Genomic DNA, 27,345 nt, shown 5'->3' on the forward strand with positions numbered 1-27,345 from the left:
GCGTTTGACAGGCACACAATGAAACGGCTGTTCGCGTTGATTTTAAGTTCGCGGTAAAGCATTCACCGCGGAAATGGCGAACATAAAACCACCGCGAACATTTCTGCATTAACAGTATTACCTGTAGTAAGATTGACGCAGTTGTGGCATTTGCGCCAGCATTAATACAATACAATACAATACGTTGTTATTGATCATTGAAGCGCCGGCCCAACCATTCATAAAATGGTCAGGATGAAAGAAAATATAACCCGGCATCTTTTCCCTTAAGTAATCCTAAGACAAATACATAAGGAAGCACTACTGGTATAACGTCTTATCAAAGACGGCATCGCGAGTTTAGTAAACCTACATCCTGTGATATACACAACCATCAGTAGTCGGCAAGTCTATATCCTTTAATAGTATCGGGAGGATAAAGAACTCTCCGCGCTCTCGGCACTCAGTTGTAAAGCGGATATTCCTCGCACACGTACGGTAGAGTGCTTCCGTACTGGCAGACTTGATTGAAGGTCTTTACCTTCAGTGTAATACTCAGCATATGCTGCTGCGGTAACCCTACGGCAATACAGATTACTGGTAGACAGTGGAGGATCTTCTTTTCTTATTGCTTTTCCAAAACCCGGTATTTCTGAGCAGCTATTTTATAGGCTACGCCGGAAAGGTAGATTGTAGACTAACGTATGAGTGATCCACGCACTTAATCCTTCCCTACAGCGATGAATTCGAAGGTCAAATGTTATATTTACATATCGCAAGTGGATTCTCGGAATTTAGCTTGGTTATACTTACACTTTAAGGGTTTGTAATGTTCATCAAACATGACGATCTTGGGGTTATGAAACCTGCGTCAAAAACCACCCGCCCCTCTTAATTGGACTTCGAGAAATATGGAAGGCTTAGAATGATCGATGCACTAACCTATACCCAAACACTCCCTTCGGCCATTTCTTCAAATTGGCGCCATTTGTTTTTTCCCCAAGTATATTCTATGATTTATGTCCAGTCCACCTTCGTGCAGTTAGGACAAATGATCGATAACACGTCTCTAGGATATGGATACGGATAGCCCGTCTGATAGAAGCTGGGAAGGGATTAGATCACAGTCAGACTATTGAAGGTGGCCATGGCTGGAAGATAAAAGACAGAATCTGTCGGGGATTCTTTCTGTGCGGAGACAGAGAGCATTGTGCCTGTGGCCGACAGAACTGAGCGTCTGACCTAACAGCCGTCTGGCTCATCCAATTGTAAATTCCTCATCCTTAGCTTAACCCTTGTCCTGCTGAGCCCGACGATTGTCACTTGCTTGATCTGTATGCTGGCCCTGACGATTGTCGGATTGAGGGTATGTTGCACCCGCGCGGTTGTTGTAAAGCGAAGTAACTGAAAATTGGCAATATCAAACTAGTATCCTTTGTTTCAATGGTGTCTGGGCACTTGGGGGTATATTTCTGTTCTGGAAATCCAGCAGGACACTGTAGCTTAAGTAAGGTTTAGTGTGTGCGGATGAAAGATAATACACTACCTCGAAGGTCAGTGGTCGAAGTGATGTCCCTAAGGGTCATCCCCACTGACCGTGCCCGTATTTGGGTCTGCAGACATCGGACTTCCAGTAAGCCAGGAAATTGACTGACATTTAGCCAGAAGTGATCGAAGGGCCAAGACTGAAAACCCATCTATCTTCTTTATACAAACGTCTCGTGGGTCGTGATATGGCTGAAAAACAGCGGACACGACTGTGTATTCAGTAGGTCGCTTTCGGAGTTCAGTTTAGTTGATAATAGGTTACGTTTTTATTTTCGGAATTAACTTATCAAGATGATGTTTCCATGCCATCCTGTAAAGATTACAAGCGCTTGTTGTTGTTTTTTAAAAATTGTGGGGTCGTGTGGCGTAACGGCAGGATTTTTAACTCAGAACCAAGGGGTCCCGGGTTCTAATCCCCTGCTGCCACCGATCTTGTGCCCTTGGGGAAAAAACGATTTTCCCCACTCCACCCAAGTGTAAAAATCGGGCACATTGTGTGTGTGGGTCACGACATCAGCAATAGCTGCCTGTGTCCCACGTCTATTGCACTGTTGCAATTCCAATAAAATCCAAATCCAAATCTGAATGGCGCCCACAACGGTCAAGTTACGAACTCCAAACTTATAGAACCAGATCTAGAATAGGAGGGAAAGGTCGACGTTTCGTAAATGACTGCAGTCCTGCCAGATGATGGAAAAGACCTTTGTTTATCTCAAAAATACCCACAACGTTGAAGTTCAAAACGCCTTGTTTATCTTAAAAATACCCACAACGGTGAAGTTCAAAACGCCAAACCCTTTAAATCAGAAGGGTAAGGTCACATAAACTTTATTGAGTGTACCTCACCGGGGTAAATCCGGACGAAAGATGATTATGAAGGTCACTGTCGCGAAATTGCTGTCGGAAAAGCTGATGGAAAAAATCGCAATCTTTGGGTGATCAATAAGTCCTAGGCCTCACCCAGAAATAAGATGTATAACTCCAATTTTGAGGAATAATCTTAAAGTATGAAGTCTTTTATGAATGTCTACCAAGATTCAAAACGTTGTGATCATTACTTTGCAGGCGACACCTATTGCTAAAAGATGTCATACTACATAATCATGTACAGAAATATGAGATTTGAACCTTATTTCTGGGTGAGGCCGAGGACTTATTTATCACTATCTCCTACCGCACGACAATGCAGGAACCTCGCCCTACATCAAAGGTGGTTGAATGCCGAGTAAATGCCTTCTCCAGAACACCCCGCTTTCATCCCATCTCTACACAAGTCGCTGGGATAAGAGAGAAAGTCTTTGAACTTCACATCAGGGAATAGAGACGTGTTCAAAACTGATATAGTCCGTGATTCTGGTAGGCCTGTAGACCGTTGTGCAGGATCAACGGATTGAAACGTGGAGGGATTAAGATTCGATAGAGACGCCATTCAGAAATCTGGTGTGAACTCGATAACATTGACGATTGAGAGGTACTTACAAAGGCAAAAAGGTGAGGAAAAAACTTTCAATACAGGGGAGACACAAGATGGTGTGTGTGCGCGCGTGTGTGTGTGTGAGAGAGAGAAAGAGAAAGAGAGAGAGAGAGAGAGAGGGAGAGAAAGAGAGAGAGAGGGAGAGAAAGAGAGAGAAAGCGAGAGAGAGAGAAAGCGCGCGCGCGAGAGAGAGAGAGAAAGCGAGAGAGAGAGAGAGAAAGCGAGAGAGAGAGAGAGAGAGAAAGCTAGAGAGAGAGAGAGAGAGACAGAGAGAGAGAATCAGAGATGAGGGACTGGTCGGTCTCGGAAACTACATCTTTAGTTTGATACAATGGTCAACTTTATATTATGAGCTTAACAAGAAGATGATTCCATAGGTCTTAAAACATTTAAATCTTTTTTATCTGCTGTATCTTACTTTGGTATAATCTTCGTATCTGCTAGGATTTGAAACAACTCTTTTAGCGGTCCAGCTAATAGTCCGTCCATCCTCGACCTTAAGTTATTTTAGGACTAGCGGTAAAGTCACATCTTGAGTCCACAGCCCTATAATTGTCTCCACAGCGGTGCCATCCTACTGTGCGAGATAATTACAATTTCTACACCATCAAGAACTAGCATCATGCCGAAATGGATATAGATTTTCCGTGTGTGTCGAGCCGCCGAGGGAAGCACGGATCCACACGGCATGTGATACTCCACGTCCGCGGACTAACCCCCGTGGACCCGGCGGTAAAGGAAGACGTACGAGGAAGTCTATTTCCTGTGAGGATAAAGGATTTTAATCTTGCAGGTTATTGACAGAACGTGCTGAAAAATGATAAGGTCCGCGTCCATTTTGCCCCGACCCCTGCCCTCCGCACACAGAGAGCATGTCAATATCAGCCCAAGCAGGCATATATTAATGACGGAATTTTACGACTTCCAAAAGCGCGGTTGGACGGCAGATAATGGCAGCTCTATAGTCACCGGAGACGGCCCACTGGACGACTCAGAAACCCATTCTTTTTCATTTGGGAATCAAACGACCCACATGGCTAAGATCGAGACTGAGTGTTATTGGCTCTAACAGTGATGTGTGGTACTACAGTTATCTGGTGGCTAGGTCAGCCCAAAAGTACATCGTCATAGTCCCAGTATCATATAGTATCTGCTGGGTGCATATTTAGTCTACAAAGCGTGTTTTATGACTTTCATGGCGAAGAAATTGTGTTGCCGGCAAAGGCAATAATATGAACTGTAGCTGCTGCATACCTATACATTTATAAAGGATTAAGTTTAAGATAAGATAAGATATAAACTTCTTTGGTTTAGCTGGCGGTTTCCCAACACTGTTTTCCCAACGTAATTTGACCTTTCTAGTAAAAGAGAAAACCTTGTCTTTGAATGTCAGTTCCAATTGTGAACTTCTGTGTCTATAGGATTTGAAAAGTGACAGTCGACGTTCGACCTATTTCTCGCATTTGCCTAACTGAGCGTTGAATTGATCTCTTTCGGCACACTGGAGGTGCTTACCCTAGTCTGTTGTCCATCTAGGGGAGTGAAAACTTTAATTAAGTTAAGAGGACTCGCCTAAGTCACACCATGCCTTAGTTGAGAATGAACAGTGTACTCTTCGTGACCCGCCATTTTGTATCTCTATACCATGATGCATCGGGCTTGACTCACTGTGGTAGATCACAAAACATCGTCTGACGAACTGTTGTCCGAACGCAGTCTCCTACAAACTAACACGTCAGCCAAGACAGCAGTGCGTGGCATTAAAATTCATACTCATGCATATCCCATCAACCAATAGATTAAAATCGTGCCATATTTTGCCTCGGGACGGCGGGCTGGGAAAGGTCAGGCCCATGATTGTGCGGCGTGTGCAATATCGTCTGTCTTTATCTGCCCAGTCATCTTGTTCCGGTCGGTGCCCTAGCGCTGCGGAGATAACCCGGATGTGGGGTAGGTCGCAGTCAATCTTCATCCATCGCGTCGGTAATTTGAAAATGCAAAATAATAGAGATTTTAACGGTCTTTTCTGTCATTCATGACACGATGTCACTATACGATGTCAGGGCAGGTATCAGCGAATGAGGAGTTTAGATCTTTGTTTGTGGGGTCGTGTGGCAGGGTGTTTGGCCAAGAACCCAGAGGTCCGGGGTTCGAATCCCTGACGCCACCGATGTTGTGCCCTTGGGAAAGGCACTTTACACGACTTTCCTCACTCCACCGAGGTGTAAAAATGGGTATATTTGTCCTCTGTACGTGGCACTGTTGAAATAAGTTATGAAAAACTGCAGTGCCACGTCGTCCTTGTCTGTCCAAAAACGACATAAAACTTCGTTTGACATACATAACGCACTTCGCTATGTCAGAGTTCATTTATTGTAAGGTTGATACGACAGTACAAGATGCATCGCTGGTGAGCTGACAGTATGGAAGTGTAGGATAATATCCAGAAACTTTACTACTGACAAGACAAATTCACTATGTTAGCCTTCCTGTGTGTTTGTCAGTGCGAGAGTAAAAATTCGTTTAAATCAGAATGACAATCGGTGACAAAGTTGCAAACAAGATCATAACATACGCATCCTATCTCATCAAACACACATAACGTTACATGTAACTAAAATGTATTGAAACTGTTAAGCATTGGTTCAGAAAAATACAATGTCTGCTACTGAAATTGCTCAAACTTTCTCCTCATTATAAACATATCGTTTGCTTTAGCAAAAGGTATTAGTCCAACGTAGCTTATAACTATGTATACAACTGGCAAGTTTAAGTAGGCATCGCGGAAGTTGATTCACTTCAAGTCGAGTGATAGCTCTCGTTATCAAATCATCTCTCAAGTGTATGTTTCCAGACGCAATAACAGGAGGATACCGTGCATCGTCTTCCAACGCACTCTGCTACATGAACTTCAACTGTCAAATCTGTCCTTGTCAGTTTTAACTTCTTTTGTCCTGAGGCAGAGCCCTTAATGCATTGGAGACCATTCACTGCCTTATTGCATTAGAGACAATTCGCTACCAAAAGAACAACCAACCGCAAGGCTGCACCGACCTGACTCGCCCCACCGGGTCGAACGTAAAGACGAGTCTGACTTTTATCTGTATACCTTAAGGTCGTTTCCAGTCTCGAGTTTAAGTGGATGCTCGTTCCGTCTATCTTACTTTGTCCGCCGGCTAAAATTTCTTTCGAGATAAATCGTCCCATAGCGGAACGAGAGAGACAGAACTGTCCGATAGAAGCCAGACTTTTGACGCCGGCTGAATCTCACCTCCAGCCTATCCACATAGAACTTTGATTACTTTCAACTCTATTCCTGAAGTGGATCTTTTTCGGAAGACGATATGTTCAGGTGCACGCAGAACTTTTACAAAGTGTAAAAACATGTTTAACACTGGTCATGTATAGCGCAATCATACCTATTATGTTGACAATTCAAAACTCATTTTGTAGTTCCTTTTCTCTTTCATTTGTTTCATTAGGATTTATGGTTAAATTTCAATTTTTCTTTAAGTTTGTTAATTTTGCTTAGTTTTGATTATGTACAATTTACAAAAATTCGTATTATCTACTTTCAAGAGGAGGCCCACGAAAAGCCACATAGGCTTCTGCCCCCCTGTATGTTTTTTGCCCTGTTTATCTTTTTTATCTAAATATTTTGTATATATACGAATAAAGAAAGTTAAGAGTTAAGAGTGGAGAAGAGTAGTAAGATTTCTATGTCAGGATATATGTGGATTTCTTTGGAACGTTTAGCTGGAAAACAAGATAATTTGAACAAGGTTCACTTTTGGTAGACCGCAATCTATGTATTGACTTAACACCCAAAATCAACACTCCCGACGTATGGGGATCCTCCATTTTGAATTTAGAAAAGTTTATCTCTAAATGTTAAATCATTATTATTATTATTTTATTATTTACTCCAGGCACGTGGCCCACATCAACACACCAAAAACAACATACAAGGGTGGATACAGAAAGAAATACGACAATCGTGAAAATGTGCATCTTATAAGCTTAAAGTCTATCTTAAAGTGTATCTTAAAGTCTTTATCGTAGGTACTTAAGCCGTTTCATCGCTATCACAGGAGCTGTAAGAGGCAAAATTACAGTCTCATTATGACCATATTTCCATCGCTTATGGGGAAAAAATCTACCTAGAGCATATATGCAGCCATGATAAACCTATCGGTAAAGTTATATGGCCAAATTTAAGACTTTTTACAAGTACACAGACGGTCCAATAATCTCTAAGAGATGACGATAACTAGGCTTAGTTGAAGTTTTTCTTTGTTTTGTTTTTAAATCAAAGAAACATCAAATAATGCAAATGATTTGACAAAGACAAAGAGCCAGCAGACTCAAGTTGTACTCAACTTATATTCTCGCCGTCCCTTGTACATTTCGGAAAATAAATGTTTGACAAGACGCGCAAATGAGTGAATGAATACATGTAAAAAAATACATAACAGAAGCCTAGTTAAAACGTGAGTTCAAACTCCCCTGCCAGAGGACGAAAAGGAAAAAAGGACACATCTAAAAACGTTAAGTTGCTGTGATATAGTCTTGTGTGGCTAACATGATATCAGAAAAACAAAGCAAACTACCACGCAGAATTAAAAGTTGTTTAACGCTGTTAATCTGGCTGAAATTAACTGTGAAATTGACTGTGTGTCCAAGAATCCCAGACAGCTTGCCGAAGAGAACGAAGAGAAGAAATGATTACAGTGTCCTTGAATGAGCTTTCATTACATCCCTTTTGATACAGTTGCCCCAATACGGTGATTATATTACTTACACACGCTACTACTATGACTGGCATCATGTTCGCGATTCTTTCATTTCCCAAAAGAGCCGTTACGCCCCACCAGAAATCGTTACTCTCGCAGAAGTTTGAATTCAAACGGACGAGATACCATGACCGGAGTGTTATCGGCAATCGATGATAAGAAACTCTCGGAATTCGTTAAAAGTCTGTGCGGGCCGCGTTGTCTACGGGAGCAGAATCGATCTGTACTGTCAGTCCAGATGGGCATAAATCTGGCACCCCTATCAGAGTGAAATTGAAGGCAGCAAAGATATCATTGTACAAATAAAGAGAACGATGTTAAAGACTCGATGGCAAATTTAAAAAGAAAAATCGCGTTTCCTGTGGTGCTTATTGTTATAGGCAAAGAAACTGTCATTCATCTTTTATTCAGTTGGTGAGTCATATTTTTCACCAATCTGAATTCAAATGCATGACGTCGGATCATGAAAACATAATAAAAATGAATGTTTAACTGGCATTTCAATACCGTTAAGTTTACGAAATTAAACGTCTTTCAAAGCCGCAAGGAATCACGGGAGACAGGTTCGGCCTGTAGCACCTCATGTATCGTGTGGATCATCCTATTTGCATAAACGAAAACGTTGTAGAGAAAATAGTCTCTTATTTTCAAGTATCAAAACCACTTCAAAGAAGGTCATATGAGCGAGTTGTTGAACCCGATAACACTGTTCATCATATCAAAGCTTGAATGGCGCCTTGGGCAACATCACGTCTTCCATAAAAGGCAGCATTGCCGTACTAATCAACTTTTCAATCTTAACGGGGTGGAAAGTGACGCGCCGTCTGAGGGCCTTTGTGCTCGCTATTGTAAAACCGAAGATGAATAGTTCCATGAGATACCTAGTGGACCGTTTGACTACCTTAATGCACTCATCCGAGCAGAGACGATAAAGATATGTCTTAAGTTACAGGGAGTTTACGGAAGCTCTCATTATAGCAGAAAACAAATCTTTGAGGGCATACTTTCGGTATTATTATAAAAGATGCACCCGCCATTGCTGTTAACACATTTTTAGTGTGCACGGAGACTTTGTTTTCCGCGTGTCTGGAAGTTTGAGTTCTTTTGTACTTGAAGTTATTAAAATGCAGTAGAGTGACAGGATGTAAGGGGTTGATGGTGTAATCGGAGACTGGCAGGATGTAAAGGTCAACTTGTAAAGGTCAAAATGGTATTTCCAGAGTTGCAGGCTGACAGGAAGTGGTAGAACATTTCCCATATATGTTCACTGGGCAAATGTTATGTCAATCAAAACCTTATTTGCATAATTGATTAATTGCAATTGGACAAGACATACGAGAAACTCTAGATATGTCACATAGGTGTGAGATCTTCGACCACTTGTTTACAACTTTGTTTGAAACTTTCTTTTAATCTCCTTGGTGCAAACGTGTTTTGCCTTGCCTTGCCTTGGAGAGATGTGCTCCCCCCCCCCCCCCCTCCCCCGTTTATTAGCCTTTGGTTATATAAACCTTTTAAGCCGATTCGCCTTCGTTTATGGCCTAAGAAAATCAAATCTTTTATGGTGTCATTCAGCGGTCGTCTGTCGCATTATGCGCGCACACATTCATCACGCACATTACAATCTGGCATTTATAGTTACTGCCCTGCCTCTTTTCTTCATGTTCATTATCGCAGGAGTACATTATGTCCTCCTCTTACGATCCGGGCCCAAAGTTCAACCGTCGTTATCGTAATTCTCTCATCTTAGAGGTGCCAACAGGGTCGGGCAAGGACGAGGTCACGTGATGAAGGAACCTAGGGATACATCGTGGGTTACCGCGCGTGGGCCAAGATGTCAAAATCAACATACCAACCAATCAAATCCCACAGTTTGTCTCTATTTGATAGTCTGATCAAGTGCGCTTTTCTTCAGGACCTGTATGCATGTTCGCATCGCCTAGGGTCTATACCACTACTGGAGCCAACCCTATTTTTAGTAGTGAATGCCAAATGCCACTAGTCAATGGTTTGTAGAATGGGGCCTTTCAATTTGCTTAATTGTGTATTTGATTAGGACCAGTACTAGTGTATTCAAACGACTCCTCCCACACGTTTATGTGAATTAACAGTGTAAGAATGTATGGATTCCCCTCCTTGGTGCTGATACTCTGGTAGTTGTAAACTCCCATTGAAGACTACAAGTCGCCGCCCCCAAACACAAAAGCATGCACACCCTAGAGTTCCCATGCAGAAATGTCGTATAACAGTGTCTAACAGTATAATAATGTATAGATTCCCCTCCTTGGTGCTGATTCCCTGGTAGTGGTAAAGTCCAATTGAAGAGTACAAGTCGCCGCCCCCAAACACAAAAGCATGTACACCCTAGAGTTGCCGTGCAGAAATGTCGTGATGGATTTTGTTCACTTATCTCCACACAGGACATGCTGTGACAAAAGCGTAGCAGTGGGTGGCGGTTTAACCTTAAGGCACACGTCCCTTAAGGATGGTCCTTTCACTAAGGTAAGACAAGATAACGCTGCAGCAAACAAAAGAGAAATGTTACGTGAAAAGGTCGCTTTCATGCGGGAACTTTATTTCTGTGCTGCCTGTCTAAGTTCCACACTGCGCTGTAGCGTGTGACATTCCCTTCAGAGTACGGCCGTGTGCCCATGTGATGATGAAATGGTGTTCAAAAGTACGTGAAAAATCGATTAAGTACAACTTCCGGCTGCTTTTGGAGAACCCAAAGTCAGGAATTACGCTGCAGCAGGTTACTCCTGTCACATTTGTGAGCTGATTTTAAAGTACTTTGAAGGATGATTTCTAATCTGCGTGTGCCAGTCTGACAGTGAGGTGCAAGAGCAACGTTAGGAGTTGCTTGCAGATTTCCGCTTGTTTGCACTTCGTCGCGTTTCGATCTTGTACATGCTTAACATGTGATGTGTTTAAAAAAAATCAGATGTGACATAATGTCGTACTCAGTTGAATACCCACGTTACAAATTGGACATGCAGTATGATTTGTGTTTAATTCTATCACAAATAGTTTTAATATGACGTCACTTTAACTTTGACAAATACCATCCATACGCCTTGTAACCATGTTATTTTCTTGTATCTAAACTGCCTAGCACTTACACGAATTGTAAAAAGACAATTGAAGACAGAGGTACCACACTTGATATTTTTAGACCTATGGAAATACCACTGTTCTAATAGATGAAACTTTCTCGTATTCATGAATGGACTTTGATTGATTGACAATTTACAGTATTCATGAGACATGAGACGTCACTTAATTAACCAATCAATCAATTGACCAATCAATCAAAGAAGTACTTAACTCCATTCGTTGTCTTGCTTGCACAGATTTTTCTTTCTATTATTACGCTACCGGAAAGGGTCGCAGTCCTTAGGACGGGACTTAAAGCCGCGGTCCAATGTTCTTTGTGCTTGTTGAAAAGAGCTAGGGAAATTTCCTCGGTACAGTGAACCTGTAAGTACTGTACATAGCGTCTGTCTTCTCTGTCACGACCAGTGTAAGATTAGCTCTTTCCTATTTTCTCGAAGTAATAGAGAGATTTTTTTCAGCATCAGAAAGTTCTAAAAGTTGTACTACACGTATAGCAAGTCATATCACTCCGCGGAACCTCTACCAAAGTTTGCGCCATATCGCGACCTGTTGGTGATCTCGTCTCGCCCTCCGGTAGACCCCGGATGTGACGGAGTGACCATCCGTAACCAGGGAGACTAAATAGGACGTTCGTGACAAGCTGCTGGCGCCATCGACTCTCCCGGCGTCGGACAGTTATAGGAAGATGGATGTGGATCAACCACACGTGATTAATCGTGACGCTCCATCAGTGCTCGCGTCAGCGGAAAAACTCTCAATACTTATGGAAATACAGGCAGATTCCACGGTACAGATGACAGGCGCGTTGTCAAGGTCATACACTACACAAAAATACTGCCATAAAATTTCTCTTAAAACTTGAAGTATGAACAAGATAATATATGTATGGTATGGAAGTTGAATTCCTTATGTGGATGATACTTATGGAAATACTGGCAGAACCCACGGTACAGATTGCAGGCACGTTGTCAAGGTCATGCACTACACAAAAAACAAATCACTGCCACAAATTTTATCTCAAAACTTATCTATCAACAAGACAAATAAGGTTAGACAGTGGAATTCCTTGGGTGGATGATTCTAATCGGGTTAGGATCGGCGTCTTGTATTTGATCACATTTTTCATCAACCAGCCAGTGAAACATCTTCCCCCACAGGCAAAGAGAATAGATCCATATTTCATTCTATATAGATACGACCAAAAGAGAGTAACACGCGTGTGTAATTTTCAGTAGAATGATTTTGCTACAGTAATAATCAAATCCCTCCCGCCCACAGCAATTCAGCGTCTAGTTCCCTAGACTGATCACCGACGCCATCTTTAATCGCCGCCCCCCTCCCCCTTCCAACCAAGTGCAAACAAATTGATAGCGTTGTCAAGTTGCGTGGCAGTTGACGGATGTCCCAGCACTATTGTCTTTACATTCTGACGTCGGTATGCGAGGACGTTGCAGTAAGTCTTTCTATTAGAGCCAACATTAGAGGGAGTACAAATCGTCTGAAATGTCGCGCTGTGACAAACGTGACGTCTGAGGTGTATCCAGGCGACAATCATTCTCCATCTTGATAGCTTTTTACAAAAGAGAGCGCTAGCAGTGCGACATTGTTGCCTTCTTTATAGTCATTGAAGTCTTACGAGCTGTGTCAAAGAAACGGGTCGATTGAACCCTATTACTACCGAATGATAGGGTTTATGGAGATGAACAAACGTCTACACAACAACATGTAGGACTGAAATGAGCTAACAAAATATCCTCCAAACAGAAATTAATAAAGCTAATATAATAAAATGATTCATTCTGAAGGAATTTGTTCATCCGATCTTAAGATCAAATTATCAACAGAGTAGCAGAAATGGAGAAGTTGAAACGCATGAAAGAAAAATCTATATCTGCCTTTGTAATTTTTAGGTAGTTGGAACTACTGTAAAGAAATAGTGCACAGAGGTTACCAATGAATGATGTGGATGCTGTGGACAAATTTGATTAGGTCAGTAAAGGTGGCGGTGCCTCGCGTTGTGTGAGACGCAAGTGGGCTCACCGAATCGAACAGGCACGTATTACCATTGCCCCGGTGTTAATGAATTTCTTGAGAAGTACCAAAACGACACCCTCTTTACACAAACATCATTACTGATTCGCATCGCTGGGAACAACAGAGGTCGCGATGAATGATGGGATTACCCCGCAGGTAATGATTGACATGCCCGGAGGATGACCTTTCACCCGACTAACGGCCCCTCCAAAACAAATAGCCCATTTTCCACTCAATGCTATCTTCGGAAAATCCGCTTGACTCAGCAACTATTTATCTGTGGCCAGTCTGTGGGCATTGAAGCTAAGGTTGTTCCATAGTTAGAAATAAAGGGGGTGGGGTGTTTATATTTCTAATATAGAAAAGGACAGTTTTTAGAGGTAAACATGGCAGACATATGAATACTGTAAATGCGGAAATGTTAGCGGGGATTTAATTTCGCGGTAGGGAGAAAATGGAGTGTTCGCGGTGGTTTTGAGTTCGCGTTTGAAACGATAGTAGCGCTAGAGTCACAAAATGGAACGGGTTTTCGTGATGGTTTCTAAATCCGCGGTTAAGAGTTCACCACAAAAACCACGAACATTAAAACCACCGCGAACATTTCTGCATTTACAGTATTGGCAACGGGAAGTTTATTCGACAAAGTGTGCAAGATGATTAATTAGCCCATCCAGTAGATTTATTGAACAGAGTTGCTGAAGGTAGGAAAACCAGCTAATCTATCACATGTGTACTTTCCTCTACTGTATACAAATAGCGCAGTGATTGATGTAGATAGCCGCGAGATATTTTGAATTAAACAAACTGTCATCAATTACTGGTACGGTGGAATGTAACTAAATATTGATCCATATCAACACGGAGTGAAAGACATATCTTTCCAGTCAGCAGCCATACGAGCGTCTTTATAAGTGAGATATGGTATCACGGAGAGGGAGATTTTGGTCTATCGACGCTTCAATGTCCTCTATCTATATCTGACGTCTGGTTTGAACGGACCATTATTCATCTATCGTTACCATTGGCTGGATGTTTCTGATAAGATTATTCATCTATCGTTACCATTGGCTGGATGTTTCTGATAAGATTACCGTATGCCCCAGGTCTCAACTCGTTACACAACGTTACAATCTACAAACAACAAACGTGTGCTGCGGTAAAATGCCTCCCCAACCTAGAGGCCAACGAAAATGGCTTGAGGCAAACATTTATTTCTGTTTTTCATGTCTCAATGTTATACAAGGGGACGATTTACAGTATAGCTTTGGAGAAGGAGATTCCGAATCGGCTGCTAAATCGAGTTTCTATTTCTGCTTTTTGATGCCCAGATGAAGATGAAGACCATTCTGGCGTGTATAGTGTCTTTCCCAATAGCACAAGCAAGATCGGTAACACGACAGGATTCGAACCCGGGACCACTTGATTTTGAGCTGAACACGCTGCCGTTGCGCCACACGACCCCACATCTTTCGAGTTCCGAATCGGCCAGCCAAAGAATAAGCTGCTTGCTCCGTCAAAGCCATGTGATTTGACTTTGCCAAAAGTTCAACGCGTCCTTAGTTCTCAACTAACATTTCACGGTCTATGCGACATCTACCGACCCGGGATAGGCAATCCATCTTCCTGTCACTCTCTCAAGCGACATAAAAAAAGGTCAAATAACTTCAACGACGTTTGACATGCATTAGCTTTTTAATGTTCCGTACCCCCAGTAGGTACTCCATGGCTTCTAACCGTCGTTTTCCCCGTGTGCTTACCCTCCTAATGGCTTCTAACGCGAGCGGTCCATCATATGGAAGGTGATAGCTGAGTGCGATAATGACTTTGCCTGCTTACACTAGGTCAATCCTCAGTCATTGCAAAGTTTCTTCGGCTTAACACGTCCATTAGTAGAGATAGGTTCTGAATTAAAGTAATCCGTGGAAGCATTTCCAGGTTAATCCAAGATTAGCGAGGAGAGAGTTATCATGGGAGTACTGTAAATGCAGAAATGTTCGCGGTGGTTTTATGTTCGCGGTTTTTGCGGCGACCGTTTCACCGTGAACATAAAACCACCGCGAACATTTTTGTCAAATACTGTACTATGATGTGACTATAGCACTGCGGCAAACTTAAAAGCACCACGAACACTCCATTTTTCCCTTACCGCGAACTTAAATACATTTACAGCAACTTTATCAATTCAAGAGCTGACGTTGATTATACTGTAATTCTTGTTTATTTCACTGTAACTTTTTGTTCACTGTTTTCACGGTCACCTCTGTACCGTGAGCTTATCATCACCGTGAAAAAAACTGTTGTTATTAACTATGATTCGTTCACTTGTCGCCACCGTGAAGTTAAAGTTCGGTGAAAATGTCCATTTTCCTTACACCGTGAAATTTTGCAACCCTGAAGATAAAGTAAATTATAACGCTGTTATACTGGTAATGACTTGAAAGGCGGCAACAGAATATCTGACTAGAGAGTTGGAAGGACATGAATGAAAGTTTGCCTGTGGCAATCTTCAACTGAATCGACCGCAAATATATGAAGGAAACAATGGCAATGATATCTGCTGGGGTGACACTGAATGTAGCAATTCCAATACATGCATATATTCATTACACAGGAACGAAATTTGATAACATTCATTTTATGTATATATAAATGTGAGATACATTTTTTTAAAGCAGGACCTATGTTGTCTTAAGTTGGATTTTTCATTTCTTTATAGTTTTATTTTTTCATGTGTTTATTCAAAATAGATAAGAATAACAAAAGGATTGTGGCAGGCCCAAATAGAATATAAGATATACATTATTGATCAATATAACAAACGAAGATATATAGATACTTACAGAATGAGTCTATCGTAGCTATAAGTTACGGAAGTCCTATACCATACACTTAAGAATGCTAGCAAGCTCAGAAAAAAACACCACTACATGATAGAGTGCACCATCAAGTGTCTGATAGCCCAAGATCACAGAGTTCACAAGCCTTCTTCTCTAACAGGCAATTAAAACATGTGTACACCAAATACAGACAGCCATCAGCGGTCCCAAGTCGCACATCCTAACGATGTAACAAATTCCTCAGAGAACGCAACTACATTATCGCTGTGAGAGATGCAGACAGACAGTATGACTTGTCTAAAGTAGATTTTACTGCCTTGCGGGCGAAAAACGGAGCCAGAGTAATTTGTTGATTTTTTTTCTGTCTACTGTAGCCGAAAGGCACTCCTATATGTACCTACCACTGGAAATTCTATTTGTTAGGCTGTGCCGCATAGGCAATGTTTGTCGGATCTTTAGGAATGTCTAAAGTAACTTAGCTACCCTTAACTCCCATTTGTATGGTAAAATGCGGTTCTAAAGCAAAGGGACTTGAAGAGCAAAAAAAAAGATAGACATTATAGAGAGTGTAGTCTTCCATACGCCTGTAGAAAGTTTGCTTTTGTAAATTAGACATCAAGGTCACCCCTCTCAAGGACAAAATAGACAATGCCACTGCCTTTCGATACGACAATGGATCGCAGGAGTCACAGATCCTTTTCATGTGCCAGCGGTCACGTGCCAGCGGGGCATTCTTCACATCTTTCTACATTCTGCTGCCGTCCCGTGTCATCATCATGGAGTTCCCTGCCATTGCCGTTGTGTATTCACCAGAAGCTCCATTTTTCAAAAAAATAACATCTTGACAAAGAGAGATCGTGATACTGTTCGCTTTCATTCGTGACCTCTGGTGACCCCACTTTACCCATCAAGTGAAGAAGAAACCTTCCAACGGCTTCATCCGACAACAATGGCTGTATCATCAATCATAAACAGCGGGGTTTCGTGCTTCATGGATCTGATCTTTAGGAAACGGCGGTCAGGTTAAGTTGACAGATTCTGTTGGCTGTTCGTAAGAGGTAGTAGAGCAAAAGAAGGTGTTAACCTGTGCGCATGCCCCTAAATCACAGAAAGCCTTGCAACTTTTAATAAATGTGGCGAAGTTTTGTGCCAGCTAGATATATTAGAGTCTGTCTCCTCTTTTGCAATTTGGAGACATTTGCCCATTTGCACATCTGGCTCAACCATGTTGATTTGATTATATGGATGACATCTGCGTGCGCATCAGTTTTCGTCCGTTTCCAAAGAAGAAACGTTTTATACCATACTGTAAATCGTGCAAAGCAGCTTCAAAATGGGCAAATACATGCCGTAAATTGCAAAAAGATATTTCGGAATACTAATGTCTAGAATGCCAAACTCAAAGAAGAGGACGTGAAAGACGAAAAATGAAGAATCCATCATTTGGTATACCATTCTCCGTGTGTTTAGTAATTTGTTCAACCTTCCTGACCACGTATAGATTTCATAATGAAGGCAACCTTTTTTTTTTTGAAAACTTTTTTGCCCGCACGCTCGCATCAGTTCTGGGGTTCCCAGAGGATGTCATCCATATAATCAAGTCAACATGGCCTTATGGACATGTAGTGAGACATTTGGTGAAGAATGCGTATTCTGACAACTGCTTTTAAGTCTAACGTCTGAAGCACTTTGCTTCCCCACTTCGTCTTCTGATTCACCCCAAACTTCTGGCCATAAACTTTCCTAAACTTAATTTTTCAAGCGTCTCTCAATTAGCCCAAATGGGTCCTGACTGGAAAGACTCATTTGTACCCGGGCGCCGCTCAGACTGGTCCGAGACAGATGCCCCGGCCCCCGCCTAACATCGCAGCAACACGCGGCGGTCTAAGTACCTCCGTTGAAAACAACTAGATAAACTAGCACGGTGTCCATCTGGGGCCGTTACCATATCACACATATGCATTCTAATGGCACTTAAGCCGAATCACACGGGTGGGGATTTCTTTGATGTCGTAGAATGTCCGGCAGAAAGTGTTTTGATAGTCGTACACTTTAGTGATTAATTTTCGGCACTTCACATAATTCAGATATCACGAATGGGACCAAATCTACAACGAGTATACCAGACGTTGTATATGATGTTGCTCTGTATAAAATCAAACCGATACGATAGTTTATATGTGACCGTGGGGCTATGAAATCGCCATTTGTATGCTGAATCTTTCTTCAAAGCACTCATCTTTTTTTGTGTGCTTCATTTCAAATTTGATTTTTGTTCTGATGACAGAAAATGAGACTGAATTGCGCACAGAATCTGGAAATGTCCTCCGATTACGTCAATCTCGGAGCATAAGTGATCCCGTATAAATCCCCTGGCCAAGAAATCGACGTGATCTTCTTGTAAGACGCCAGCACCGCTCGTTCGCAGCAGCTTCACCACCTCGGGCTCACTTCCCGCCAGTTTCTCCGCAGGATCAGATATTGGAGATGATTTGTGCGATAAATCTGTCACATGTGATGGATAGTGGGACTGGTAGCTTCTCTCCCCGCTAAATCCGCGTCCCATATTAACTCTCGGCCCAATCTCGGGGGAAACGTTGGTCGATAGGAATAGTGGGAAGTCGCATCGATCCTTAAATACTAAAAACTAAAACTTCACTCAAAGTCCTAATGTAGCGCACTGAAACTTTTCTCTAACAGGGGAAATAACTCACTGAAGGACATTAAGGTAGGTGCAGAGGTACTAAATCAAATATGCCAAAATTCGACAATCATCCCTTAGAAGACAAACCATTTATATAACACTTTTTACCTTTCCAAAACATGTACTATTGTATAGATGCACTGTATGATTTATAATTATGTATTTATGTATTTACTGAATAAAGTTTTGAAGAAAAAAATCTGTACGTTAAGAAAGAATTCCGATGAAGAGAGTTCTCAAACTTTCACTAAACGGCGTATTTCAAAACACACTAAATTGTCTTGCCTTGTGTGTTGCACACACAAAATCAATTCCTTAGTGTCCTTACCTTTATTTCCCCTTTGTTTATCTGTGCCGGTCACTTGTATTGTAACTACCACGTGTATGTGTAAACTGCTATTAATCTAATTGTTCATTGGATTAAGCAGTACGAAAGGAGAAGAAGGAGAAGAACTATAAGGCGACATCATGTTGATGATGAGTTGGCGTTATACAACTCCGGTGTTGTTGTTGTTGTTATTGTTGTTGTTGTTGTTTTAACAGGACGAGATCTAGAAGGGCTTGTTCAAGCCTCCGTTGCAGACTCCTTCCGGCTGTTTTCTTTTTCAAGTTACCGTTTTCTTATTTACTATTACTTTTTTTTTTTCTTATCGCCCGCCAGCAATAAGAAAAAATAATCCCCTATACAGAGCTAGTGCCGTGGAGCTGGCTCCATGGAGGTGATTAGTACTGCCCCGATTGAACAGGACTTCCTTTGAAACAGACGCAATGCGCATGCGTACTACTTTCATACTTTCATGACGTCAAAATCAGGTGTATTTCCCAGACACGTGCCTTATGGTAACGCTTAACCCCCTTCTTAGGAGGATCCGATACGGATTTATCCCCAGCAAATTGGATGCTGATGACGCAGTAAAATATCGATATGAAGAAAATCTTGGGCCCAAAATGCCGTCAGTGTACGACTTGGAACCAATCCTGTATGAATTCGAAGCTACCCTAGGTTTCACAGTTTATAGATATTACAGTAAACTTTATATCTTCATATGAGATATGCCTGGTGATATGTGAAACGATGATTTGTAGACGAACATGGTACGTTTTTTCACAGGTATGAACCTACTCTAGGGTACAATGTTTATAGATATTACTGTAAACTTCATATCTCCATGTGAGATATGTTTAGTGATATGTAAAACGATGACTTGTAGAGGAAAGTACGAAAATGGTACTTTTTTTCACAGGTGACCCACTTGTAAACTGTTTTGTCTTTTATTTATCGGCTGGCAGTTTTCCCAAGGCTGGAATGAAATGTCTCAGCGATATCATCGATTCTTAAGTAGCTACAATCAATTAGGTAGTTCTAGATCTAGAGCACCGTCCCAAAAACGGCAAGTTCTCGCCATCCGTCATGGGAGGACAGAATCATTACATCCCCCGGCGCTAGGGGTCGCTGCGTGTCATTGGTGTGGTGTGAGTGCCTCACCTTTCTCGCAGAATCGCCCGGTCCACCCTTCCTCACAGTTACACTGCCAGGGCTGGTGACACGTGCCGTGCTGGCACCCTGGGAACAAGTCACACTCCTGGCACAGCTCTCCTTTCCATCCGGGATGGCAGCTAAACGCAACGGGAAAATAACGACTCTTTTTAAAACATTCTAAAACTGTGTGTTTTCGGTATTCTGGGGACAGTAGCGTCTTCCCCATACAGATCTATACGATTCCTTCAAAGACAGCAGCTTTAGATTACATGCAACAACATGTATACAACTTGTAGATTTAGTAAACTTCAGAAGCATTGGGGACGTTGTTTGCGAGAAATCGGGATGTGACAACCACTTTCTAGTCTTCCACCCTAACGTCACAGAAAGTTCGTTTACGGTATCAAACTTTCTTGTCCTCAGTTAACACGCAAGGCCACTGCTAGCTGGAAGCGTTTGAGGATGGGCACATATATCATAGCACAAATCTGTGATGATTCATGCTGTGACTAGTTAGCGGCAATCTCCTGTGATACAAGCCCGAAATCCCGGTAGCATCTCCGCCCAATAGGGCCTGTACTAATCGCCTCCACGGAGCCAGCTCCATGGAGCTAGGCGATTAGTACGACCCTTCTCGCTCCGCCCAACCAGACGGCCATACCCGTCTGTCAGCCCGTCAGACGATCTTCTCTCCATCCCTCATTCCCTAACCGGCCCTGCTGATTCATTACCAGGTCATCTGCGTGAGCGATGGCCTGCCTCACTCAGCATCGCCCCAATCCACCGGAACCATAGATAGAACGCCAGGTAGATTGGAAGGAATCGTTCACTCAGTGGGCAAATTGGTTACAGATTGAAAGAAACGTTTCGGTGATTTGTATTTCATCTCTGGCGAGGAGAGAGCGGGCCGACATTTTCTATTACGGTGCGACGTCTAGATCTCTTCGGACGTCCGAATAATCATGGCGGGCTGACAAGCGTAATGGCAGGCTTGAATTAGACTTAACGTTTTCATTTGGACATTTCGGAGGAGAAAAACAAAAATCGATTTTTGTTAACCGTCCTCCTGCCATGGTAACGTCTGTGTGCCTAAATTTGCACTAGTTACTGCACACATTAGCAGAAATAGGGCCAAACGTCTGACGAAAACATATCCGCAAGAGTAAGCGGTACAATATCGACTATATGTGTGTAATATTGATAGTCTTTATTGCATATTCCTGCCCAGATGGGCTAAATGCACAAATGACCACATGTGGTCCATAAGAAGCAAAATGTAAAACATGAATTGATAAAATGCTACATTCTAACATTGAAAGTAAAAAAGATTATTGATAAAAGTTCGTTGCACATCCACCTTCAGGGCCAAGTTATAGAATCTGAATAGGATTATAACTAGGATGACGTTTAATATTTCATGATTGTCAAAGGGGAGATATGATAAAGCCTTTACAAATAAATACACACAATGCGTCAAACCTCACCTTTTGAATATGAAGAAAAGTAACTTAAACATTTTGAAAAATATCGATTCAGGCTAGTATCATAAGGTTCAGGCCAGTATCATGAGATTTGGTAAGCCTTTATCAACTTGCCCTGAGCAGTCGTATCTCACTACATGGTGACACCGCTGTGTTTTGATCTCCAACTACAGTAGTATATCTCTCTCAGCCATATGCTCGCGGGGCGTTATGGTATCATAAGAGTTGTTTGTAATGTGATAACTCCATCTGTACCTTATCTGAAAAACCCCTGGAGGTTATTTTGAAGGTGGTTTGCGGAAGCTATTCATCTGACGTGAGCGTTACTTCCAACAAAGACGCCGTCTTATGGTGTCAACGTGAGGTGAAGACGTAGACGTCACTTGGAATGTCTCGCGTCATCACTCACGTTCGGAGCTCCCCACCGGCCGTAGCCGAGACGGTTCGGCCTTGGTGCTCCCCTGTTTTTGATGTACGGCTATACCTCGGTCTAGAGTAGGCTACTACAATGTGACTCCTTGGTTCTGGAGTTCTTAAGGTAATAGTAGCACCGATATAGGCTTCGTACGCAAACGAGTGGTAAAGAAAATCTTTGTTAAAGGCAAATAAAAAGATACTAGTTTTGTAGTCAATATTCACACAAAAATATAGTAGGCTACGTACTGCAATGTTAGCCTGAGTACCAGCCTCCGTAGTGAACGCTGGCTCAAAAATAATCGTGATTAGCAAGCGATTTTTTTGAGCCAGCGGTCACTGCGGAGGCTAATACTCAGGCTACTGCAATGTGACGTCTTGGTTCTTGAGTTCTTAAGGTAATAGCAGCACAGATATAGGCTACGTACGCAAACGAGCAACAAAGAAAATCTTTCCTAAAAGCTGTAAAAATATTTTTTTTAATCAAATACTCAGCAAATCTTAACAAAAGGTGGTTAACAGAACAAAGATGCTATGTTCTTATCAATATTCACTACGTAACAATGATAGAAAGTAATTTCAAGGTAACGGATTACATGAGTAGGGCCGAGCGATTAGCATCTCTTCTCCCCGGCCCCAAGCCAGAAACGCTATGCTCGAAACCAGCTCGAAGAATACATACCAAACTAGAGTTCCACGACCTCATACCTTCGCCAAATGATTTTAACCTTTATGACTGACGTATTAGGAGTGTTTTTCATCAATCATAAATCATACCGGTTGATTGTCTTAAGATATAACATGTCCAAAGTATGAGCTTAACAAATTTATCATCAATTATGCAAAGGAGGCCCTTATTAGCATAATTTGATTCAACGATGTTCACATTCACATAACGTCCCGATGCCACAAAAAAGGATTAAATGTATGAAATTGTCGTCTTTTGCCAGTGTGGAATAATAGAAGTTACTCATTAAGTATGCACATAAGGCCCACATTTGCATATTTTCTATCTATCAACAGTCCATTCTTCCTCAGTAACAATTTGAATTGTCATATCATGGAACAAAGCGGATTTTTAAAGTTGCCTCATTAATTATGCAGATTAGAATCTGATTTGCATAATTATCGTCCAATCATACTAAGCATCACAAAAACTATCCACATACCAAAAATCATGACCATCCATCAAGGCCATCATGTTATAGTATTTTTGAATTAATTATGCAAATGAGGTCTTCATTTGCATAGTTCATATCAATTAATATTTCTCTCTTCCTCAGTTACATATGTCACATGTTTCAGAGTCCTCTCATGGAATTTGGCGGATGTATAAACTTTCCTCATTAATTATGCAAATCAGATACTGATTTGCATAAGACGTGTCTAATCATGTACATCATCACTCAAGCTATCTACCTACCAAAAATCAAGCCCTTCTTGAGTTATTCCCTTTCAAAGTCAGACGCAAAACCTGCTCCTGCAGTTCCAAAAAAGCCGCTAGGGGGCCCAAACCCACACCACTTACTCTCTGTCCAAAGATCTATCTACCACTCAAAAATAAGTTCCATAGCATGTCCAGAACACGAGATATCAAAACAGGAAGTTCCGCTGCAGTACCGTTAGAAGCCGCTAGGGGGCCCAAAATCTCATCGTTTTTAGGTCTCATCAAAACCTACCAACATACCAAATACCAAGACAATCCATCAAGGCATTCTCAAGTTATCCTGTGACACTACAAACAGACAAACAGACAAACGCTACCCTCTGCATAACCTTCTCGGCGAAGGTAATTATGCAAGTTAACTCATGGGCACATTATTAGATTGCAGACTTTTAAAACGTCCTCCATGTAACGCTTTGTGGAGGGCTAGAAATGGTGTATTCCATTGGTACATAATGGGACAGCGTGCTATGCCTAGTCTTTTGCCGTTCGTTCGTTTAGACCATTGCACTGCCTAGTAAGTCATAGGGCAAGTTTCCTTGCTGTTTCAGTAGCAGGTATATTCTTACAGGGGAGGGGGGGGGTGCTAGCCCATCCTCTTTAACGTGTTCGAGAGTTACAGGGAGGTTCTAGGTTAAACAATGTTCTAATTAATAAGTTCTAGACTGTACAATGTTCTATTGCAAACTACAAGAAGGTTCTAGGCTATATAATGTTGTCAATGGTAGACAATGTCAACAGGAGGTACAATAGGGAGTCGTATATGCCAATTATGCAATACATGATGAGGGGATGAATGTCTTATACAATTAAATCGCTATTTCAGGGATTCTTTTTTGAATAGGTGTATAGATATATTGGCCAAGATATATGACTATGAAACTTGTATTTAAAATTCAACCGCCGGCCACACCCCGACCCCACCCCGAGGCAGCACAACATCACCGCACAGCTGGCCGTGACAGGCGTAACTCAAGCTGTGATGTTATGATGGACAAGGCTGCGTTGCGCCCGGGGACATCATTTGATATCGTGGGAACGAGCGCCGTTAACGCGTTTTCTGACGTGTCTATTTTTGTCCGGAACAACAGACACCTCCCCCGTGCATCTGACACTCACGTCAAACGTCAATGACGGTAATATGATTATTTGGCGGGAATATATAGCACGATACTAAGTAAGTACGTACGGCCCGTGACCAGTAGTAAACTTTCGGGGTACACGGACGTATTTGTGATTGTCCTTGGAGACGTGTAATCGACCAATTGGCGATAAGCCCATCCGCCTATCAAGGACAATGTAATCCACCAATGCATGGCAATGTGTAGCAATTTTTCTTCAATGATTTTATTTCATCCAAGGACATCCCTATATAATGCCCTTGCCTCATCTCTTTAAAGAAAACGACGAAACATTCTCTTCACTTTAACTCAGATCCAAACTTTCCCGATTTCTCGCAAAAATACATATTTAGGAATGTCAGGTTACTGTTAATGAATACAAAATAGATCGATAATAGTCAGACTTTCATTTACACATACATGTACATAATAGTTCTAGTTGCCTTCAGACTCATCAACAATTCACTAACGAAAGATAGTGTATACTGAATGCCTGAAACATCTGACTGTCAGTTTTTTTCCCTTTACCATCTATTTTATGTGATATATTATTTTCAGGATAGAGGTCGCGATCTGCAGAATCCACTATTTTCCCGGTAGAGATCCCGATGTCGATAGAGATCGTGATCACGTTCTCTACCAGTACAATCGGCGACTTATACCAGTAGATCTAGAGATCTCGATCGCCAGTCTCTGTCTGTGATCGGGATCTCTACCGGGTAGAATCGCCGATTTTGCAGATCGCGACCTCTATTCTGACAAATACATTATACTAAATCAATTTCTAAAAAACTTTACAAGGTCTCTGACAGAGTCAGTTTTTTTTCTGGGATTCAGCATACGCTGTTTTTCGTCTTTCTAACATACACACATTGTATTTATGACCATCTTTACGGTCAATTGTAGAACCTGGGGGGGCAGATAAGGTACAGACGGAGTTATCACATTACAAACAACTCTTACGATACCATAACGCCCCGCTAGCATATGGCTGAGAGAGATATACTACTGTAGTGGGAGATCAAAACACAGCGGTGTCACCATGTAGTGAGATACGACATGTTGATAAAGGCGTACAAAATCTCATGATACTGGCCTGAATCGTATGATACTAGCCTGAATCGATACCTTTCAAAAGGTTTAAGTTAGTTTTCTTCGTATATAAAAGGTGAGTTTTTAACGTAAGAGCGCATTGGGTGCATTTATTCTTAAAGCTATATCTTATCTCCCTTGTCACAATCATCAAATATTAAACATCATCCTAGTTATAATCCTATTTAGATGCCATAACTTGGCGCTGAAGGTGAAAGTTTAAGTTAGTTTTCTTCATATACAAGAGTTTTTAACGTTATGGAAGAAAAATGCAAGTCTTACAGGCATTCTCCGTCCTGCTCGCAGTACCCCCAGATATCGTGACAGCCGGGCTTACATGACACAGCTGGAACAACAGGAGACTGGAGTCAGTACACAGCAACACAACACACCATCAACAAACATCACAGTAACAACCACACAACACACCATCAACAAACATCACAGTAACAACCACACAGCACACCATCAACAAACATCACAGTAACAACCACACAGCACACCATCAACAAACATCACAGTAACAACCACACAGCACACCATCAACTAACATCACAGTAACAACCACACAACACACCATCAACAAACATCACAATTATCATGGAATCTTGCTATTGTGATAGTTTACGATACTTTAAGAACGATAAATTCACCTGAAATGAATAAATGAAAATGTGAAATAAATAAAAAATAAAAAAAATAAATGAAATAAATAAATGAAATGAATAAAAGAAAAATAAATAAATGAATAAGTGAAATCTAGCCAAATAAAATTTGTTTTTATCTTAGAAGTAAATAAATGAAATGAATAGATGAAGAAATGAAATGAGTAGAAATAAATGAAATAGATAAATGAAATGAATAGATAAAGAAATGAAATGAATAAAATAAATATAAATAAATGAAATCTAGTCAAACAATTTTTTGTTAATTTTAGAACTAAATAAATAAATGAAATGAATAAAAGAATAAGTAAAATTGATTCATATAGCCGAACAATTTTTTTTAGTTTTAGACATTTTTTGCTGATTTATTCGACTAGGTAAAGATAACACATTGATAGAATGTTTATGATATGTCAACATGTACAAAAGTAATTACAAAGTCAATTGCCATCGATGCTTACGACTACGTATTTGGTGCGTTCCCATTGCAGGATAGTAATATGCTATATGCCAAACAAAATATTGGCTCCTACCTTTTCCAATAACACAACGAATTTCAATACATGTATGATAAAGTCAGTGTAAGGCAATAATATCCGTACGTGGTTCTCAGACTGAATATTTTACTAAGTTTTACCAGTCTCTTAGCGAAATCCAAAGATCATAGCAACTTAACAATGGAAGTACGAATTACTTTTCTTAAAAGCTTTAAAAGAGGACAACAAAAACTCTTTTCAAAAGACCCCTATTGCCCCTGCTGAGAGTAGAGCTACATGTGACACTTTGGTAAAGTCATGAGAAGATTTACGTCATTCTTAAAGGATATATATAGTGAGAGAACGTTATCTATTCCTGCCAGGCACACACTGTCAGGTAACGTGCCATTCAACAGTTCAGCCATTCACAGAAGAGGAATAGAAAGAAAAAACATTGTACAGATCTAGAGGTTTCAATTTTGGTGTGTCTGGATGTTTGTGCACTGGCGTCTCCGTAGTTATTACCTCCGGGAAGGAGGTCAGTGACCTCCAACAGGGGTACTGTTTTTTTTCTTTTCTTTGTTGTGTGTTCGCAGCTATAACGCAAGGTCCTTTTTGTTTGAATTTTGGCATGTTGGTATATAGAGGTCCCGATGAAACAGGGCGATTTTGGGCACCGTGGCAGTATT

The 27,345-nt window shown here is 41.4% G+C and overlaps 1 protein-coding gene across 5 annotated transcripts in view; it reads right to left on the reverse strand.

The window, feature by feature from the left end:
• Positions 1 to 27,345, reverse strand: part of LOC136432440 (delta-like protein C) — a 61,459-nt gene that overhangs the window by 5,102 nt on the left and 29,012 nt on the right. For all 5 annotated transcript variants that reach the window (XM_066423733.1, XM_066423730.1, XM_066423731.1 and 2 more), the window contains exons 3-4: positions 25,798 to 25,861; positions 19,970 to 20,100 (exon numbers count right to left, since the gene is read on the reverse strand). In XM_066423733.1, the coding sequence (XP_066279830.1) occupies positions 19,970 to 20,100; positions 25,798 to 25,861 (195 nt within the window). The remainder of the gene's footprint in view (positions 1 to 19,969; positions 20,101 to 25,797; positions 25,862 to 27,345) is intronic.

The sequence above is a fragment of the Branchiostoma lanceolatum genome, chromosome 4 (genome assembly GCF_035083965.1).
Source record: "Branchiostoma lanceolatum isolate klBraLanc5 chromosome 4, klBraLanc5.hap2, whole genome shotgun sequence".
In the NCBI taxonomy this organism is placed as follows: Eukaryota; Metazoa; Chordata; class Leptocardii; order Amphioxiformes; family Branchiostomatidae; genus Branchiostoma; species Branchiostoma lanceolatum.